The sequence below is a fragment of the Pogoniulus pusillus genome, chromosome 31 (assembly GCF_015220805.1).
Source record: "Pogoniulus pusillus isolate bPogPus1 chromosome 31, bPogPus1.pri, whole genome shotgun sequence".
Classification (NCBI taxonomy): domain Eukaryota; kingdom Metazoa; phylum Chordata; class Aves; order Piciformes; family Lybiidae; genus Pogoniulus; species Pogoniulus pusillus.
The window spans coordinates 14,579,127-14,599,926 of record NC_087294.1 but is presented as its reverse complement, the minus strand read 5'-3'; the positions used below and the strand labels follow the sequence as shown (position 1 = coordinate 14,599,926).

At 50.1% G+C, this 20,800-nt stretch overlaps 1 protein-coding gene, 1 long non-coding RNA gene and 1 other non-coding gene across 11 annotated transcripts in view; 1 reads left to right on the top strand and 2 right to left on the bottom strand.

The window, feature by feature from the left end:
• SYNCRIP (synaptotagmin binding cytoplasmic RNA interacting protein) overlaps positions 1–15,428 on the bottom strand; it is a 54,486-nt gene extending 39,058 nt beyond the window's left edge. For 5 of the 9 annotated variants that reach the window (XM_064169445.1, XM_064169447.1, XM_064169448.1 and 2 more), the window contains exons 1-5: positions 12,191–12,208; positions 10,890–10,933; positions 8,051–8,191; positions 4,425–4,469; positions 1,221–3,075 (exon numbers count right to left, since the gene is read on the bottom strand). In XM_064169445.1, coding sequence (XP_064025515.1) covers positions 1,221–1,223 — 3 coding nt within the window. In that variant the 5' untranslated portion in view covers positions 1,224–3,075; positions 4,425–4,469; positions 8,051–8,191; positions 10,890–10,933; positions 12,191–12,208. Of the gene's footprint in view, positions 1–1,220; positions 3,076–4,424; positions 4,470–8,050; positions 8,192–9,061; positions 9,132–10,889; positions 10,934–12,190; positions 12,209–15,393 lie in introns of those variants that run through there. The other 4 variants (XM_064169440.1, XM_064169442.1, XM_064169441.1 and 1 more) reach the window with 4 other exon arrangements.
• On the bottom strand, positions 4,011–4,081 carry LOC135189302 (small nucleolar RNA SNORD50). Its single transcript, XR_010308028.1, has one exon. It is a non-coding gene; the product is annotated as a small nucleolar RNA SNORD50 (small nucleolar RNA).
• Positions 15,429–15,570: 142 nt separating the features above from the next.
• LOC135189218 (uncharacterized) lies at positions 15,571–16,602 on the top strand. Its single transcript, XR_010307974.1, has 3 exons — positions 15,571–15,609; positions 15,803–15,973; positions 16,246–16,602. It is a non-coding gene; the product is annotated as an uncharacterized LOC135189218 (long non-coding RNA).
• The last annotated feature ends 4,198 nt before the right edge of the window (positions 16,603–20,800 follow it).

Here is a 20,800-nt window from a genome sequence, read left to right as displayed (position 1 = left end):
CTGGCTTTGTTGTGGTTGGAAGCTGCTACTCCTTTTGCCTGCAAGCCCTCCACTCAAAAAAAAAAAAAAAAAGGGTTAGTTTTGCTCAGCAATTAAAACCAACACATGGCAATGGCCCAGAAAAGTCTAACCAGCCATTTCCTGGACCACAGCCCAGCTTCCAAGGTGAACACTAACTGTGGTGAGTGCAAGACTTCACCAGGCTCTTTAAAGCATGCAGAAAGCAAAGTCCTTTCATGCTGCTTATGGTAGTTTAAAATCAAAGCTTTGCACACAGCCTCTCAAAGTTACTTTGTAAGAATGAGGTTTACTGAAGTCACTTCTGTGCAACACACAGCATGAGACTCCTCACATCACAGAACTCTTCCTATGCTCTTAGCTCAGTCACTTGTATGAAACACCTAAGGAAAATCACAGAATCAGAGTAACATTCAGGTTGGAAAAGCCCATTAGGATCACCATGTCCAACCCAGAGCCCTACTCTGCAAGGTTCACCCTAAACCATAGCCCCAAGCACTACATTCAAACCACCTTTAAACACCTCCAGGGTTAGTGACGCCACTATCCCCCTGGGCAGCCCATTCCAATGCCTGATATATCCCCCCCACAAAGCAAGTAAGAGAGTCTTTACAAGTCTTATTCCTTCCATCTTAAATACTAATGCAAGGTTTTTCAATGGTTACCCATCCTCTGCAGCCCTAAAGCACAGAACCACTCATCTGACAGCCAATCTGCCTTCACTCTGGCCACAGCTACCTTCTTCTCTGCCAAGTGAGAGTTCATCTTTTCCATTACACACTACTCCTAGAGACAAGCCTCCACTACTTGACACAGTTCTCTGGTACCTCTAACACTGTCAATGTTAGATCAGAAACCATCCCCAGGAAGTTTCAGAACATAAAGAACAAGATTGTTGTGAAGTAGGAGTACCTGAAGTGCTACCCACAATCCTGAAACTTATCTCTAGCCTTTCATTTGATCCCAGAAATCCTCAGAGCAACTCATTCTCAGTGGACATGCACACAGCAGGATCTGCTTAAAAGCTTCCCTATTATTAGCATCAGCCCAAAGGACAAGAACTTGGCAGCTTTACACTAGATCCTTTCAGAGCAACTACCAAGAACTCACCAAATATTGATGCTGTATTCAGTTCTCTGGTCTGGGCATCTTTACCTGCAGAAAAGACTTACCCAGCTACAACTGGCAACCTTTTGACTTACCATCCAAGTGGCCTCACCAGATGCTGTCAACAGCACTCAAGGCTTTTCAGAGAATTGCAGTGGGCACAAGATTCAGACTGAGCCCTTCCCACTTCTGAAGTGCAGTCACAACCCAAGTTTGGTGTCCAGAAGTCACTGGAGCAGTGTGGGCTGTTAGCTGTCCAGTACATACTGCAGCAGCCAAGGCAGCAAGGTCAGGCTGCCCCTGTAGCTCTTGTCAGGCACAAGCTGTCAAGGAACACTGTGGTGAGACTACAGACCTGCTGTTTCTCACATCCTCAGTTTTATTCAATAAAGAGCATGTACAAACACTGGCACATGGCAACACCTACTCTTCTCAGGCCTATTTGTTAACAGAAAAATCAGGGATCCCATTGAGAGCAGTGCTGTAGTGCATGTACAGCTGCTTGCTGAAAAGAACAGCTACAGCCACACTGGCTGGTTACAGCCTATCAACAAGCCAGTCCTAAAGTTCCACTGGTCTCTTTGTGCACATTCCAACAGCCACAGGGATGCTTGGTTTTGACATTCCTAATACTTCAGACACTGCTTCTGGCAGCATTTTGCCCTTTAAGATGCTGCTTAGAATGAGGATGTACAAAGACTCTTACATTTAGAAACAGGCACATTCCAGGAGCTATAGCAATTCCTCCAGCTCTCCATCCACATCTGCTGGCATCCAAGACATTTTTGTCCTCAGAATACAGGGTAGTTGTTCCTGTGCTTTGGTGATCTTTGAAATGCTCCATTAAGTGCAGCTCTACACACTTTTAGGTATTGCTGTTCTCTCATTCCTCCCTTCAGAAGGCATTCCTGACAATTAGGTTTGAGTCACATTTTAAGGCAGATTGCATCCTAAGTACATCAGGTCTTTAAAATCTCATTTACTTGCTGCACAGTTTATGCTGCCCCAAGCCTCTGTGACAGCCTCAATTGCCTGAAATCAGCAAAGATGTTGACTGATGCCACACTTCAAGTGACTGCTCAAAACAAGTTTGTGTGCATGCTCTCTTCTCACACTGACCTATTTTCCCCACACAGCAAGCAGGCAATGCTGGCAGCACATCCCCCAAAGGGCAGTTCCCTTGTTGTGGTACCAATCGTATCATCCTGTCTGGATGCATTCCTCCAATCTGATAGGATTGTCCTGCTCTGACAGAGGGGTTGGACTAATCTCCTTGGGTCCCTTCCAACCCCTAACATCCTGGGATCATGCTCAAGTGCCATGGCAGGCCACAAACCCCTTCAGATTCCTCTCCCTTGATACAGAAGGCAATGCCAGCCTCAAACTTTGCCTTTTCTCTAGCATCTTTTCCTTACCAGTGCTTCATGTTTATGCTTCCACATCACCATCACCTCCTGTGCTTTGTGCTTCCTGCTGTCTCCTGCATGGCTCTAGCCTCGGGAAGCACTCACTGGTCTGAATTTGTGCACCCATCTTCTCTTCTCATCTTTACAAAGCCTACCTCTGAGTTCCAACGTTTTGGGGGTGACACCAGTTCTTCAGTATCACAAGTCTGCATTCCCTAAGATATTTAAAAGGGAAAAGACTTCCAGGAACTTACTCTGTGTGTTGAATACTGAAGCTCAATCATTTCCCTACTATTGCTGCTATCATTCCTATGGAGGACAGCTCAATGTTTTGGAGGGAAAGTGTTAATCTGAATAAGCAGACAGTGATTTTGGTTCACACACATCTGAAAGCAGTATCCACTCAACACTGCAGCAGCTGTTTCAGGAAGCTTCGGACAACATTGGATCTCACTCCCAACACACAACAAGTCTTCAGGTGTTAACAGTTGCTTCCAGTTGAAGCTCATCCACCTTTGTCAGCTCAGGGTGCTCCAACTCAACACTGGAAAAAGAGAACAACACCTAAGTGAAATTCAAGGGAGAAAGTTCAATCTGTAAGTCAACACACACTTGGTGCACACAGAATGGTTTAGGTTGGAATGGACCTCAAAGACAAGCAGGGACATCTCCCACTAGAACAGGTCACACAAGGCATCATCCAACCTGGCCTTGATCACCTCCCTGGATAACCTGTGCCAGTGTCTCACCACCCTCACTGCAAACAACTTCATCCTAACACCCACTTTCAATCTCCCCTCTGCCACTTTAAACCCATTACCAATTGTTAAGTGGTGAACACCTCTGTAAAAAGCCCTGAAAAAAATCTGTAGATGTCATTATGTAGCCTTGGGGGTGCTGGTGGACAAGAAGCTCAACAGGAGCCAGCAGTGTGCACTTGCAGCCCAGAGAGCAACCAGAGGCTGGGCTGCAGCAGGAGAAGTGTGGCCAGCAGGGCCAGGAGGATGCTCAAAGGGCTGCAGCAGCTCTGCTGTGAGCACAGACTGAAAGAGTTGGGGCTGTGCAGGCTGGAGCAGAGGAGGCTCCCAGGTGACCTTCTTGTGGCCTTCCAGCATCTGAAGGGGGCTACAAAAAAGCTGGGGAAGGACTATTCAGGATATCAGGGAGTGCCAGGAGTGGAGCAAAGCTGGAGGTGGGGAGAGTCAGGCTGGAGGTGAGGAGGAAGTTGTTGAGCATGAGAGTGGTGAGAGGCTGGAATGGGTTGCCCAGGGAGGTGTTTGAGGCCCCATGGCTGGAGGTGTTTCAGGCCAGGCTGGCTGAGGCTGTGTGCAGCCTGCTCTAGGGTAGGGTGTCCCTGGGCATGGCAGGGGGGCTGGAACTGGCTGCTTCTTGTGGTCCCTTCCAGCCCTGAATGATTCCATGACTGTATTAACACTTCCCAGCACGTTTCAATCCCATCTTGGGGGGGGCTTGGGTCTCATCTCAGATTCCGGATCCGTATTATGTTTTTCAACACAGAGTTCAGGTTCGGGATATGTTCATCACAGATGAGACCTAACTGGTAAAGGAGAAAGTAAATATTCCCAGTGGAAATGTAGTTTTTCCTTAGGGATTCTGATGAAGTAAATAAAATTAAGCTTTCTTTAGTGTTCTGACATTAAACAGTGTGAAAAAAATACTCTGCATGGCAGGTTTGAAAGCTGAACAGGGCAGGCAGAGCCATCAGCACACACTGTGCCTTGGGGCAGAAGTGTTCTTCTACCCCAGCTACATATAGAATTCATTTCTACACCAACCTGTACCAATTAAGTTCATCAACAGCTATCAGAACACAAAAAAACTGCCAAACTAAGCAGTTACTTCAGAATGTTTAGAAGATGTTCAGTTACATACCTGATGGAGCTAAAAACCTTTGTTCTTATATTTTGGACCATCTTCCTGTGAAGAAAAGAGATGTTTTAGTTCAGAGAAGCTCTTCCATCACTCAAAAATACAACTTCCCATCTATTTAGTCTCACAGACCAAAGTGCATTATCAGACAGCTGCTGGATTAGTGTCACTACACCTGAAGTTCAGTGAAAATTCAGACATGCCACATATATTGGTTTGATTTAAGCTTCCCTGAGACTCAAAGACCTAACAGAATACATTAATAGGATGCTTTCCCCTCTCCCCCTTTTGAAAAGAAAGGAATTAGATGTAGAGAGGAAAAAAAGAGTCAAACATCCAAAGAATAACTTCCAAAATGAAGCAAGACTGTAAGAACAACTTTAACAGTAAAGAAAAGGTATTTAAGGTAGAAGAGTTACAAAGGGGTATAAGGAAAGGAAATGAGATACCAAATATGTATACAACCAGATTGATGGTGATGGATGTGGTGGGGGTCCACCATGTGGTGGGAGGGCAAAACGGGAGCAGCAGGAACAAAGGTGGTGCTGTCAGGCACGGCAAAGACAGAAACAGCAAGTTCCTGTTTTTAAAAGGGGCCTAGATAGGAAGTGGGAATGGGCTAACCACTACACCTGGGGTCAGGTTCAGACCACCCCCAGGGAGGAGTCAGCAGCACCTGGGGTCAGGTTGGGACCACCCTAGGAGGGTTAACCCTTCACACCACGTGAAGGTTTATTTTGCAGCACTTGCCAACCTGTTCTGAACTTTGACAGAAGCACACAATAGTCAGGGTTGGAAGTGACCTCAAGGATCATCCAGTTCCAACTCCACTGCCACAGGCAGGGACACTTCCCACTAGATCAGGCTGTCCAGAGCCACATCCAGCCTGGCCTTAAAAACATCCAGGGAAACCAACCAACCAAGTGTGAATCCCAACCAGCCAAGCCTAACACCTCCTTTCCTATCAGAATTTTTAAGAGAGTTAATTTCTGAGACTTAGCTCACCCCTGGTTCTCAGCTTCTACAGAAGCATCTCCTAAGCACAGATAAAGGCTGAGCAGAACTGAGAGAAAACAGTCCTGGGGAGGAGTTGGAGGTGCTGGCTGGTAAGAAGCTCGACAAAAACCAGCCCTGTGTGCTTGCAAAGCAGAAAGCAAATCATCCCCTGGGCTGTATCAAAAGGAGCATGGCCAGCAGGCCGCAGGAGGGGATTCTTCCCCCTCTGCTCTTGGGAGACCCCACCTGCAGTACTCTGTTCAGCTCTGAAGCCCCCAACACAGGAACACAGAAGGGGCACACCCATGATCAGAGTACTAGAGTATGTCTCCTATGAAGATGGCTGAGGGAGCTGGGGGTGTGCAGCCTGCAGAAGAGGAGGCTCTGGGCAGAGCTAACAGCAGCCTGCCAGTGCCTGAAGGGGCTGCAAGAAGGCTGCAGAGAGACTGTTTGCAAAGGGCTGCAGGGACAGGACGAGGGCAATGGCTTCAAACTAGAGCAGAGCAGATTGAGATTGGATGTTAGGAGCAGGTTCTGCACCATGAGGCTGCAGGAACAGTGCAAGAGGTTGCCCAGGGAGGTGGTTGTGTGCCCATGCCTGGAGATATTGAAGGTGAGGCTGGAGAGGGCTGTGGGCAACCTGCTCTAGTTGAGGATATCCCTGCTGAGTGCAGGAGTTGGACTGGATGGCTTTGGAGGTCCCTTCCAACCCAGACTGTTCTATAGTAAGGAGTGGAATAAAATTATCCTGCAGCAAGACATAAAAATCAGAACTTGTCCTTGCAGTTGAGATTGACTTCAACCAGAAGCCACCTGCAGATACTCAAGAAACAGTGCAGCTGAAGTCAATTTAATTGAAAAATACTAAATTCCCATACTTAGCTAAACATTCTACTGAGAAACCATTACCAGCCCTTAATGCACGGTAAAGCACTCACAAGCATGCTTTTGGCTGCTGCAAGTCTAATGTTGTTATTAGCTCTTTTGAATTCATTTAGCTCTGGAGCTGAAACAGCTTTAATATAATTAGAGCTCATTACAATTCAGCACCAAATTCCACCTGTAATCATTAACATGTTCCTCAGTGCTTACATCTGAGTGAGCTCTCAGCAGTCCCTAAGAGGATCAAAATGCAAATGCCATCACTGGCTTTCCAACACTGACAGCACTTCCTTACCATGGCACTTAATACCCAGCTAATGTTTCTTATTTAGCCACTCTTAAGACAGGACACTTCAACTTATAGCAGTCTACTCTCTGCTCTAAGGATACAAACTTCTGCCACAGCACATATCCATGGCAAGAGGGACCTGAGAGGAGTTGAGGTACCTTCTAAGCCTAAAATTCTGTGACTAAAGGATCATCAGTTCCAACCCCCCTGCCATGGGCAGGGACACCTCACACTGGAGCAGCCTGACTAGAGCCACATCCAGTCTGGCTTTAATCTCCAGGGATGAGACTTCCACCATCTCCCTGGGCAACCTGTGCCAGGCTCTCACCACCCTCGTGCTGAAGAATTTCTTCCTAACATCCAATCTCAATCTCCTCTAGCTTTACTCCATTCCTCCCATCCTGTCACTATCTGACAGCCTAAAAAGTCCCTTCCCAGCTTTCTCATAGTTCCCTTCAGATCCTGGAAGGCCACAAGAAGGTCTCCAGGGAGCCTTCTCCTCTCGACTGAACAGCCCCAACTCTCTCAGCCTGTCCTCACAGCAGAGCAGCTCCAGCCCTCTGCTCATCCTCATGGCCCTTCCCTGGACACCTTCTAGCACCTCCAGATCTTTCCTGTAAGAGGCTCCAGAAGTGGACACTGCTCCAGGTGGGGTCTCCCCAGAGTGGAATACAAGAGCGGCATCACTCCTCTCGACTTGCTGCCCGCACTTCTCTCACTGCAGCCCAGGCTCTGCTTGGCAGCTCATGTTGAGCTTCTCATCCAATAGCACCCCCAGGTCCTTTTGCTCAGGGCTCCTCTCAACCTGTCACTGCCCAGCCTATATCAGAGCCTGGGATTTCCCTGACCTAAGTACAGCTGAGGCCTGGGTCCACCTCTCCAGCCTGTCCTGGATGAATCCTTTCCCTCCAGTGTCTCAGCCACACCACACAGCTTGGTGTCAGTAGCAAACCTGGTGACAGTGCCTCAATACCACTGTCCATGTCACTGACAAAGATGCTAAACAAGAATGGTCCCAGTATTGATCTCTGATGGGCACCACTTGGACACAGACCCATTGACAGCCACCCTTTGGGTGCAGCTATCAAGACAGTTCTTTATTTTAACCAGTTTGGAGACTAAGATGCCACACAGGGCACCAATATCCTTATTCAGACCCTGGAGCATAGTGGCATCTGGCTTGTAAAGAGGGACAGCACTAGGAGTAACACTAACTGGGATAATGACAGAAGATCAGAAGACTTCTGAACTAATTGAAGTGGTTTCATCTCAAGAGCCAGAGCCATATGAAGCTTCTCAATGTATCAGGCTGACAGTTTCATTCTGATTCACCACTCAGTGGCTGGGAGCTGTAGAACAACTCAGATATTCCCATACTCCACATGAGCTTTAAATCCTCCATACACAGAGATGGGAACACATAGAAATCAACAACAAATTTCAGCTGCTTCATCAGTATTACCTCTGTTATACTACAGTGGCAAGGAAATCTTCCATCAGGATGGTAGCATTCCCATTGTTAGAGACTGTGGCAAGGAAATCTTCCATCAGGATGGCAGCATTCCCATTGTTAGAGACTGTTCATCCCCTTCTAGAAAGCTGACTAAAAGAATCAATTACAGCATGTTCATACAGAGTGTAGTACAACCTACTTGCAGCTCCTGTGCATGCCCCACTCCTCCCAGCCACTGGTTTTAAGCATGAGGAGTCAAATTAAACTGAACACATATTTGGAAGTTGTTTCAGCACTTCCAAAAGTGAATTTATTACAGGAATTGCTCCTTAAAATTCACATTTTTATTACAAAGAATAGAACCATGTGTGCCTGTTTATATTATCAAGTCTAGGCTTGATATTAGGAGTAAGTTCTTCACAGAGAGAGGGATTTGCCATTGGAATGGGCTGCCCAGGGAGGTGGTGGAATCACCATCCCTGGGGGTGTTCAAGCAAAGCCTGGATGGGACACTTAGTGCCATGGTCTGGTTGATTGGCCAGGGCTGGGTGCTGGGTTGGACTGGATGAGCTTGGAGCTCTCTTCCAACCTGGTTGATTCTATGATTAATATAAGATGATGTTAAGACAAAGAAAATGAATCTCTCATTAAGGTGCAAATATACAAAAGCCATATTGAGGTAAATCTGTTAAAGTTAATATAGCAGAACAGGGTTTGAAAAGTCTTCAGAGAAGGAGACTCCACCTCCTCTCTGGGCAGCCCACTCCAGTGCTCCCTCACTGTAAAGAAGTTTCTCCTCCTGAATGCTTCCTATTAGTCTGTTTTACCAGCTCCTCCAACAGTGACTCAACTCTTCAACAACTCTCCAGCCCACACAGTTCTAGACCATGTTAAACATGCCTGAAATGCAACAATACCTCCATTTGAAAGCTAATGACATGCCTACTAATTTAATCACACATTTATTTTGCTCAACCACTTATCATATTAATTTATCTCCACTCATCATTCAAAACATACATGGCTTTCAGGAAAATCCACTTGTGTGCACCAAGAACTCTTCTACTCCTGACAGGGCTTCCATTAAGGGCTAAAAATGCAAACAAAAAATCACCTTGTGAAAAGACAATGCCTCTGTGTACTAACATCACCTCTCATTACCACACCAGAAACAACCACTCAGCACTAAAGATCACTTTTTGGACTAGGATGCTCTTCAATACTTGACAAGTTGAAGCATTGGAAATCAATTACTCTGAACTGATTCTGAAGCCTTTTGCAAGCATTAATATGTCCAAAGATATTCAAGCTTCTCATTGCTGTCTCCAACTACCTGAAGGGATTTTGTAGCCAGGTGGGGTTGGTCCCCACCTGGCTGTTGCTTGCCAGACAAGCAGCAACAGAACAAGGGGACAGTCTCAAGCTGTGCCAGGAAAGGTCTAGGCTGGATGTGAGGAGGAACTTGTTGGCAGAGAGACTGATTGGCATTGGAATGGGCTGCCCAGGGAGGTGCTGGAGTCCCCATCCCTGAAGGCGTTCGAGACTAGACCACAGCACTAAGAGCCTTATTCAATTGATTGGCCAGGGCTGGGTGCTAGGTTGGAGGTCTCTTCCAAGCTGGTTGACTATAATTCTATTTAAAACACATTCATGAGTGGCCATGCATTACTACTGCCCATTCAGTTCCCAGGACCATTCCTTCAACAGTTATGTTCATGTATTTAGATTGCCATCAACCCCACCACACACCCAATGCCATCTCCATGCTCAGCATAATTCAGCACAAGTTATCCATGTGATTTATCATGCAGAACTTCAGGCTTATTTACATGCCACAGCAGAAGAAATTGAACTAAGAACAATACACCTAAGGGCTGATCCTAACTCAGTGAACCCCATAATAGTGACTCAGTTTGACAGCAACTATGAAAATGCTACACACTGTAACTGCTTTCTCTTTTGGTTGCACTCAGGGGCCTCAGCTGGCACCTAACACTTGATAGGAAAGCTCATCCAGTCCAACCTCCCTACCACAGCAACATATCCAGACAGCAGTGTGCTCAGATGGGCAAGAAGACCACCAGCATCCTTGCCTGGATCAGCAAGTGTGGCCAGCAGCAGCAAGGAAGTGATTGTGTCACTGTGCTGGGCACTGGTGACACCACGCCTTGAAACCTGGGTTCAGTTTTGGGCTCCTCACTCCAAGAATGACACTAAGGAGCTGGAGTGTGTCCAGAGAAGGGCAGCAAACGGATGAATGGTCTGGAGGTCAGGGCTGGGGAGGAGGGAACTGGGAGTGTTTAGTCTGGAGAAGGTTGAGGGGAGACCTCATTGCTCTCTACAGCTCCCTGATGGGAGGTTGGAGTAAGGTGGGGCTTGGTCTCTTGTCCCTGCTATCAGGTGACAGAAGAAGAGGAAATTGCCTGAAACTGTGCCAGGAGAGGTTTAGGTTGGACATGAGGAACAATTTCTGCCAAGAGTGGTCAGGCACTGAACAGGCTGCCCAGGGACATGGTGCTGTCACCATGCCTGGAGGTGTTCAAGAAACCTGTGTCCATGGCACTTTGGGAGATGGTTTAATGGCCATGGTGGGTTGATGGTTGGACTCGATCCTTAGAGGTCCTTTCCAACCCCAACAATTTTGTGCTTCTATGTAAGTTCCTAATTCCAAGTGACCACATGTGTAGCCCTCTCCTATTGCCCCCCCTGAACCTGAAGCTCTTGACTATCCCCAGAGGGAAACTCCACAACCCCCCCGGGCAACCTCTTGCAGTCTTCTGTCACCCTCACAGAGAAGAAATTTTTCCTTGTTTACAGGGAACAAAATTGCATATTTCAAAGCCATTACCTTAATGCTTCTGTGCAGCACTGAAAGCTTCTTCTCCATCACACCTAAAAAGAAACAGTAAACAAACTTAAACTCTTGAAAACAGCTGGTTCTTATTAACAGGTACCATTAGGAGACAGTAATTATCAACTGGATGAGACACTTAGTTGATTATATGAACCCCTCAGGTCCCAAGGACAGAAATCTTAAGCTTGCAGGAGGTCTTTCAAGAAGCAGCAAGAAATGGAGCCAGGCTTAAGAAATAAATGAAATGAAAGCTATATTCACTTGAAATCCCTCCTGGAGAAACACCTGCATGTACCTAGTGTTAAACTTAAGCCCAAAGGAGTAGCAACGAAAATGTATCACCTCAAAACTTCTGTCCCTTTAAAGCACTGATTTCAGCTGCTGCAGAAAACTCACTGTAACCCCACACTACCTACTTAAATCCAGCAACTCAACTAGCCAAAGGAACCCATCCAAGTGTGTTTTGTCACTCACAGCTCCAGACATGCACACTCCAACGTTTCTCACTCTGCACTACGTGGACCAAACAATATTTTGGGTGCTAGGTTGGACTGGATGAGCTCTTCCAACCTGGTTAATTCATTCCATGATTCTATTTTACGGTTCCACACCGCCAATGGTCGAGCCTTCCAAACCCATGCAGGTAACACAGCCGCGAGCACAAACCCTCTGATGCACAAAGCAGCTCCAGCCTTACCTGAGGAGCCCACACCTCACTACACCTCCTTCTCAACCGTGATGCTCGATGGCCTTGGCCAGCGTTTTTAAGCCCCGAGGGCAGTGCAAGCCGCAGCGCCCGGCCCATGGGCTGCTCGCACCGCGGCGGGCAGCCGCACGCAGGCCGCGCAGGCCCCGGGCCCAGGCCTCGCAGCGCCGGCCGGGCCAGGCCGACACCAAAATGGCGCGGGACAGGCCGCGCCCGGCAGGCCCCCACCCGGCAAAATGGTCTCTGCCGCCCACGCAACTACCCAGCCCAGCCTGCTCCGCGCCGCGCACGCCGCAGAAACGGCCCGGCCGCGCTGCCGCCTCCCTCTCGGGGACTCGGGAGGTGTGCCGGGACCTGCAGTTCGCCCCTCCGTCCCCTCGCCGCCGCGGCTACAAGGGGCAGCGCGGCTGCGGCCTCCCCGCCGCTGGCTTGCTCCTGATCCTCCGCCCCAAGGTGCGAGCCGCAGCCGCTAGGTCCAGCCTCGAGTATTACGCAGGTAGCGCCGCTGGAGAAGCCCAAGCGGCCATGCCCAGCTCGCCCCAACACGCAGCAAGAAGCTCCGCGGCCCCTTTGGTACAGCCACACCTACCCCTGGCGCCGCTCCGCACGCAAAGAGAGCGCCGCGCCGGCGCTCGGCACCTTTATAGGCAGCCTGCGGGGCGGGGACGAGGCTGGCCCCACCCCCGGGGCGGGGCCCTCCGGAGGAGCTGCGTCCGTCTCGGCGGGGAGCGGTGCGCGCGGGGCCCTGGCGCGCGTCCCGTACGCAGCGGCCGTGGCTGGCGCCGCCTTGTGGTGGGAGGCAGCAGCCGCAGTGCTCTGCCTCTCCGTGCCCGGGAGCTCACCGAGCCCGCGGCAGCCGAGAAGCAGGGGCACGCGTGAAAGCGGCTGCGCTCCCTGGCTCGGGGTGATGTTCTGCAGCCCCCAGCACAAGCAGGACATGGAACTGTTTGACCTAGACCAGAGGAGACCACCAAGATGCTCAGAGGGCTGCAGCAGCGCTGCTATCAGGACAGGCAGAGAGTTGGAGCTCTGCAGCCTGGAGAAGCAAAGGCTTCCAGGAGACCTTGCAGTGGCCTTCCAGCATCTGAAGTGGACTACAGGAGGGCTGGGGAGGGACTACTGACAAGGTCTTGTAACGACAGGATGGACACAATGAGCAGGGGCTGCCCCTGACCCCCAGCCCTCAGCTCTTGATAGACATTGCTCAGATCCCCTCTCAGCCTTCTCCTCTGCAGCCTAAGCAGCCCCAGGGCTCTCAGCCTCTCTTCCTCAGGCACTGCTCCAGTCCCTGCAGCATCCTTGTAACCTGCCCCAGCAAATCCCTGTCCCTCTTAAACCGGAAAGCCCAGAGCTGAAAGCAGTATTCCAGGTGAGGTCTCACCTCAAGCAGCTTACATCAGTGTTATCTATCCATGAGACCCATTCAAGAGGCCCCACACCTGACGTGTGCCACATGGCACTGAGATGCTAACCTCACCCTCCCTTAGTGACATAAGGGTTAAAGATATGCAAAGTAATCACAGCCATTAATGACCACTCAATGAGGGCTACAGAGAAACAGGCAGCTCCTTACCATTCTTTCCCCTAATGCTATAAACAATTATGCTTAATGCTAATAGATAGTTATGTCTTTCCTACAGCACCATGCTTCTATGGGGGTTATTCTGACAAATAATGGGATTTATTTTACAGGGAAAGTCGTAGAAAGAGTCATAATTTGAGCCCAGAGTACATTACATAAAGCACAAATGAATATTGTTCTGCCTTGGCAGGGACATTGGACTCAGGGATCTCTGGAAGTCCCTTCCAACCTCTAAGGTTCTGTGATTCTGCAATAATAAGGCTGTTATAAAGAATGAGGTGGCAAAAGGTCTTCCCAGGGCTGCAAGGGACTGTTGCTTTGCAGGAGTAGTGTGGGCTGGATTTGCTTCCTGATAAATTGGGAGTTTATTCCCACCCACACTGGAGTAAATTTACTACACTGCTCCACGCTTTGGGAGTTGAATGAAATTGTATTTCCAAGAAGTGGACTAAATATAAAAGTAAAGAAGGCAGTAAACAGGTGCAAGATATATTTACATGTATTTGCAAGCCAACAACAGCATAAAATCATAGGATCATAGAATCAAAGAGGCTGGAAGAGACCTCCAAGCTCATCCAGTCCAACCTAGCACCCAGCCTTATAGAATCAACCAAGTTGGAAGAGACCTCCAAGCTCATCCAGTCCAACCTAGCACCCAGCCTTATAGAATCAACCAAGTTGGAAGAGACCTCCAAGCTCATCCAGTCCAACCTAGCACCCAGCCCTGGCCAATCAACCAGACCATGGCACTAAGTGCCCCAGCCAGGCTTGGCGTCAACACCTCCAGGGACAGCAACTTCAATTGTCCTGTTCTTTATTTCCACCTCCCCACAGCTTCCCTTCTGTTCCTATTTGAAGCCTGGCTTCCTGGATGCTCTCCAACATCTCTGCTGTTTTGATGACTCACACTTCTCGGTTTGGGGTTGTTACCAGTGCATCCTTTGGGATGCTGAGTTCCCCTCCCCTCTCACCTTCCAGGCAGGAAGTCCATTGTATGTGGGTTTAATTTCTTCCTTCTCAGAACAGACAACACTCACCATAAAATCCTGAGCTGGCTCTGCCCCATTGCACATTGTGCATCGTAAATTGGCTGAGCTGGCAAACTATTTCATCCACCTTATGACTTTGGCCCTGGTTTTAATGCTTACAGGAACCTGAATTCTGAACTTAAAACATCTCAACCCTCTCTCCTTGAAGTTTTAGTCACTTTAAGGTCACAGAAAGAGGAGTGTGGTTTGGTTTTGGGTGATAAAGGAGATCATCACAAAAGTTAGGTGGATTGAAGAGGATCAGATCAGAAGTTCACCCACCCACCCCCAATATCCTGCCTCCAACTGTAGCCAGAACTGCCAAGGGAGGGGAAACAAGAGGAAGGATGGCACAAGTGCCTAGGGATTCTTCCTCAAATCACAGAGCCTTAGAGGTGGGAAAGGAACCTCTAGAAATCATCCAGTTCAACATCCCTGCCAAGGCAGCATCACCCAGGGTAGTCCACACAGGAATGCAGCCAGGAGGGGTTGGAAAGTCTGCAGAGAAGGAGACTCCACAACCTCTCTGGGCAGCCTGCCCCAGGGCTCTGCCACCCTCACTCCAAACAAGTTTCTCCTCCTCTTCAGCTGAAACCTTCTCTGCTCCACTTTGCATCCATTGCTCCTTGGCTTCTTGCTGTGCAGCACCCAACAGAGCTTGGCCCCCTCCCCTTGACCCCCACCCCTCAGCTGTTTGCACACATTGCTCAGATCCCCTCTCAGCCTTCTCTGCTCCAGACTCAACAGCCCCAGGGCTCTCAGGCTCTCTTTGCAGGGGAGATGCTCAAGTGCCCCACTCATGCTCCTGGCTCTCTGCTGGACTCTCTCCAGCAGGTCCCTGTCTCTCCTGACCTGGAGAGCCCAAACCTGGGCACAGCTTTCCAGGTGTTGTCTCAGCAGGGCAGAGCAGAGGCAGAACCTCCCTGGACCTGCTGGCCACACTTTTCTTGATGCCCCCCAGGATACTCATAGCAAGACATTGAAGATATCTGCTTACTGCTCCAAGCAGGGTTGGCCATAACCAGGTTGTTTCAGTACCACCTTATATTTCTATTATATTTTCTAATCTCACTTCTCTCCCATTACTCTCCTTTTGCCGCCATCTTCTTCTTTCTACCACCTCCTTCCTTTCAGCACTACCACCCCTTTCCCACACCACAGTTTCCCCCAAAACCAGAGTACCTGAGTGCTGTTGAGTCTCTTCTCATCCTCTGTGTTACTGCTTTGCCCTCCCTGCCCACTCCCCTTTTTAAGCTGGATGCTGATGGAGTCTCCTCCCCTCCCCAGGTGCAACCACTTTGCCCTCCCTGCCCTCTGCCCTATTTAATGGGCCCCAGCAGAGGCAGCAGCCCCAAGTTTGCCCATCTGGGCAGAGGGATCCTCCTCCCGTCGGGACTGGTGAGTGCCCCTGGTGCACACTGGGTGCCTGGTGGAGGATCTCAAAGGCCGGGGGGCCTACTGGCCCCCCGGTTCCACACAGCTAGGCTCAGTGCTTGCTTGCTCTGACATCACCCATGGGTGCTGGGTTAGCCTCCTTAATGTGGCTGAGCTCAAATTTGTTCAGTTGCTGCTTTTTTTCTCACTTGTGAAGTTGTAAAGCTGCCAGGAATAAACCTGTGGAAGCTTTAGAGAAGCTTTGAATGAGCCTGGAGGAATCCTGGATGGCTCCTGGATGACTCACACAGCTCTCTGGGATGGAAGAGACCCCCAAGGATCATCCAGTTCTAATCCATCTGCCACGGGTAGGAACATCTCACACCAGGTCAGTCTGGCCAGAGCCACATCCAGCCTGGCCAGGATGACAGGTTAGGAGGTGGTGTGAGTGTAGCTTGCTTTGAGCATTATCTTGCTCTTAGCATCACTTTCTACAGGTGTGTTTTAACTACAGTGGAGTAGCCTCACACGTTGCTGGTGGAAAGAGTGATGCCTCTTCCCCTCTCCTGTCACCACTGCAGGCTAACCACCCTGCTGTTACAAACCACTACCTGGTGCAACACAGAACACACTTCTAATTTTCTGTCTCTTCTTTTTCAGCTTCACTTTTCCAGCCAGTTGGCCACTTGAGTTGCCTCTGCCTGCGACAACTGAACCACAAGGCTGAATGGAAAGGAAGTGGTGCAGCACACACCCTGGGCTGGGGAAAAGATACCAGGGTGGTGTTGGCTGACAGCAGCAGATACTTCAGCACCCATAAAGATGGTGGGGAGCCTCATGTTTGAGCCCTCCAAAATGCTGTGCAGTGTCTGTTTAGCCATGCCTGAGTGCAGGGATTCTGCCAGTAAAATAAACAGTGTTAGGAGAATCGTAAAGGCTCAGGGTAGAAGGGACCTTAGAGATCATCTACTCCAACCTCCCCCACCATGAGCAGAGATGCTTCTCTACTAGATTGGGCTGCTCAAGGCCTCATCCAGCTTGGCCCTGAACACCACCAGGAAGGAGGTATCCACAACCTCTCTGGGCAGCCTGTTCCAGAGTCTCACTACCCTTGTACTGAGGAACTTCTTCCTAAAATCCTTTATAAACCTGTTTTCTCTCAGGTTAAAAACATTCTCCTTGTCCTGTCAGAATCAGAGACACCCAGGCTGGCAAAGCCACCCTGGAGCATCAAGTCCAACCTAGAACCCTGCTCTACAAGATTCACCTTAACTATAGCCCCAAGCACCACATCCAAACCAGCCTTAAACACATCCAGAGTTGGTGAATTCAGCACATCCTTGGGCAGCTCCTTCCACTCCCTGACCAATTTTACCATGAAAAACTTTTTCTTTGTGTCCAGTCTAAGCCTCTCCAGCCTCAGCTTGAAGCCATTTCCCCTTGTTCTGTCTCCAGTCAGCAGTGAGCAGAGCCCTGCACCAACCTCTCCATGATATCCCTGCAGGTAGCTGCAGCCAGCCATGAGCTCTGCCCTCAGCCTCCTCTGTTCCACACTACCCAGCCCCAGCTCCCTCACTCTCTCCTCATCACATTTATTCTCCAGGCCCTTCACAGCTTCCTTGCCCTCCTCTGCACTGGCTCCAGCACCTCCACATCTCTCTTGCATTGAGGTGCTCAAAGCTGAACACAGTACTCAAGGTGTGGCCTCACCAGAGCAGAGTCCAAGGGGACAATCCCCTCCCTGGTGCTGCTGGCCACAGCATTTCTGATCCCAGCCAAGATACTATTTGCCTTCTTGACCACCTGGGCACACTGCTGGCTGCTATTCAGCTGCTTGTCCGTTACAACCCCCAGGTCCCTTTCTGCCAGCAGCTCTCCAGCCACACTGCCCCGAGCCCATAGTGCTGCTCGGGGTTGTTGTGCCCCATTTGGCTTTGTTGAAGCTGATCCCATTAATGTTGGCTCATTGGTCTAAGCCTATCCAAGCCCCTCTGCAGAGCCTCCCTACCCTCATTCAGATCAACACTGCCACCTCACTTGGTGTCATCTGCAAACCTACTGCTGACCCTCTCTGTGCCTGAATCAAGGTCACCAATAAAGATGTTAACCAGAAGTGGTTCCAATGCATATCCCTGAGGAACACCATTAGTGACCAGCTGCCAACTGGATTTAGCTCCATTGACCACACTCCCTGGCTGGAGAGGAGGGCCCAGAGCTTTAGCCAGGAGACAGTCTGCTCAGCCAAGTCCTGAGCAGTCAATTTGTCTGTGAGATCCTTGTGGGGAACAGCCTCTAAACACCCTTAGGCAAAGTCCATCTGCAGCCCTCCTGGCAGCTCCCTCCAGCTACTGGAAGGCAGCTCTAAGGTCCCCCCTGAACCTTCTCCTGGGGATGGAGCACTGACCTCTGAGGAGAGGCTGAGAGACCTGGGGGAGAAGACTGAGAGGGGATCTAATCAATGTTGATCAATATCTGAGGGCTGGGGGTCAAGGGGGAGGGCACAAACTCTGCTCAGTTGTGCCCTGGCACAGGACAAGGGGCAATGGATGGAAACTGCATCATAGGAAGCTCCACCTCAATGTGAGCAAGAACTTCTTTAGTGTAAGGGTCCCAGAGCCCTGGCAGAGGCTGCCCAGAGAGGCTGTGGAGTCTCCTTCTCCGGAGCCTCTCCAGGCCTGTCTGGATGTGTTCCTGTGTGACCTGTGCTAGATTGGATGCTCCTGCTCTGACAGGGGGGTTGGACTCGATGATCCCTTTGGGTCCCTTCCAACCCCTGAGATCCTGCGGAGCTGTGCCCATTGCAGCTCCTGCTGCAGCCACAAGAGGGCGCTCCCAGCTCGCCGCGAAGCGACTCTGCAGCACTCGGCGGAGGAGACTCCGCCTGGACCACCGCAGAATCCCATCTCGGCCGTGGCACCTACTCGGGTAGCATCGCCAAGCAGCTGCAGAGCATGCGTTCTGAGCTTGTATTTCTGAAGAGTCAGCTTCGTTTGGTGCTGTCTACAAAAGAGGGTGAAAGAAATAACCTGAGTGCGGTCCTTGATCTCAGGAAGTGAGAACAAGATTCATGGATCATAGAAGCACAGAATGTTAGGGGCTGGAAGGGACCTCAAAAGCTCATCCTGTCCAACCCCATCTTGTAATCAGAAGTGCACTGAAAGTGGGGGCTGCAGACTGTTTGTGGACAACGAGGTTGGTGATGGGGCTGGAGCAGAGCCCTGTGAGGAGAGACTGAGGGAGCTGGGGGTGTGCAGCCTGCAGCAGAGAAGGCTCAGGGCAGAGCTCATTGCTCTGTACAACTACATGAAGGGAGGCTGTAGCCAGGTGGGGTTGGGCTCTGCTGCCAGGCACCCAGAACAAGAGGAGACAGCCTCAAGTTGTGCCAGGGCAGGTTCAGGCTGGATGTCAGGAGGAAAATCTTTGATCACATTGGGAGCTTCTGTGCTCCACAACCTCCCTGGGCAACCTGTGCCAGTGTCTCACCTCACTGCAAACAACTTCCTAACAGCCACTTTCAATCTCCCCTCTCCATTCACATTCCAGTGTATTTTCCTACACAAAACTATCTCTGGCTTCAGATCAAGGAGTGAGAAAGAGAAGCAAATATTTAAGTCCTCTGCTGAATCAGTGCCTAAAAAGCACAGCTGCTGCTAACATGATGCCATTGACTACAGTGGCACTGCAGCTTTATGCTGCTCCAAATGAGCCAAACTTTATGGGCCACTTCAGGTATTCCTGGGATACAGTGGGAAAAGATGGCAGTTTTCCCTACTCTGGTCACAGCACAGAATGTTAGAGGTTGGAAGGGACCTCAAAGATCATCCACTTCCAACCCCCTGCCATAGGCAGAGAGGTTTGGTTTGTTCAGGGGTTTTCTCCAGGAGGAAAAGCAGATCCTGATCTAATACACACCTAAGGTACAGCTGTGGTTTACAGGTGATCAGTCTAGCACCTAAGCAGCACTAGTTTGGAGCCAGTGAGCTGGGTTGGCTCTTTGGCTGTTGGCTGGTGGAAGGGGAGCTCTGAGTTTGAGATCTCTCTGACACAAGGGATTGATTCGAGCTGCTCAACTCTCCAGCTAAGTGCCAAGCCCTCAGGAGGCTTCACTGTCTGAATTCCCTGAGTTCCCTCCTGCTTACTGTTGCTATGGAGACAAGGGACGATTTCCATCCCCAAGCCCTGTGGTGGAGATGTTTGAGGTGGAACTCTCACAATAGCACTTGTGGCACTCCAGGAGAAGAGAAAATGATGATTCCTGACAACTTTCTGAGGGGAAAAAGATGTTAAATGTCTTCTGTAGATGTCAGTGTTCAGATGCTCCCTATGAGAGGAGCACTGACAAGAGCATAAAGAGCATGAGCGGTACTTTGGTGCTTGCTTTGGCATAGGAGTTTTCACTGAGCCCTTAGGGATTGTCTTGCTCATTCCTCTCTATGCACACAGGTCACACAGGCTGGAAGGGACCTCCAGAGCTCATCCAGACCAAGCCCCCTGCCACAGCAGCAGCACCCAGAGCAGATCACACAGAACACATCCAGGCAGCTCTGGAATAGCTCCAGAGAGGAAGACTCCACAGCCCCCCTGGGCAGCCTCTGCCAGGCTTCTGCCACCCTCACAGGGAAAAAAATCCTCCTATTTAAATTAAACTTCCTCTGCCTCAACTGCCCCCCAGTGCCCCTTGTGCTGGCACTGGCATCACCCAGCAGAGCCTGGCTCCATCTCCTGGCACTCACCTGCACATCTGTATAAATATGTAACACAGAACACATGGCCCCAGCCCAGAGGAGCATTACATTGTCACTGTAATGTGTACCTGAGAGATGTAAGGAGGAGGTACTCAGCCCTGCTCAGGCCACACCTGGAGTGCTGTGTCCAGTTCTGGGTCCCTCAGTTTAAGAAAGATGTTGAGGTGCTGGAAGGTGTTTGGAGAAGGGCAGCAAGGCTGGGAAGGGGCCTGGAGCAGAGCCCTGTGAGGAGAGGCTGAGGGAGCTGGGGGTGTGCAGCCTGCAGCAGAGGAGGCTCAGGGCAGAGCTCATTGCTGCCTGCAGCTGCCTGCAGGGAGGCTGTAGCCAGCTGGGGTTGGGCTCTGCTGCCAGGCAGCCAGCAACAGAAGGGGACACAGCCTCAAGGTGTGCCAGGAGAGGTCTAGGCTGGATGTGAGGAGGAAGTTCCTGGCGGAGAGAGTGATTGGCATTGGAATGGGCTGCCCAGGGAG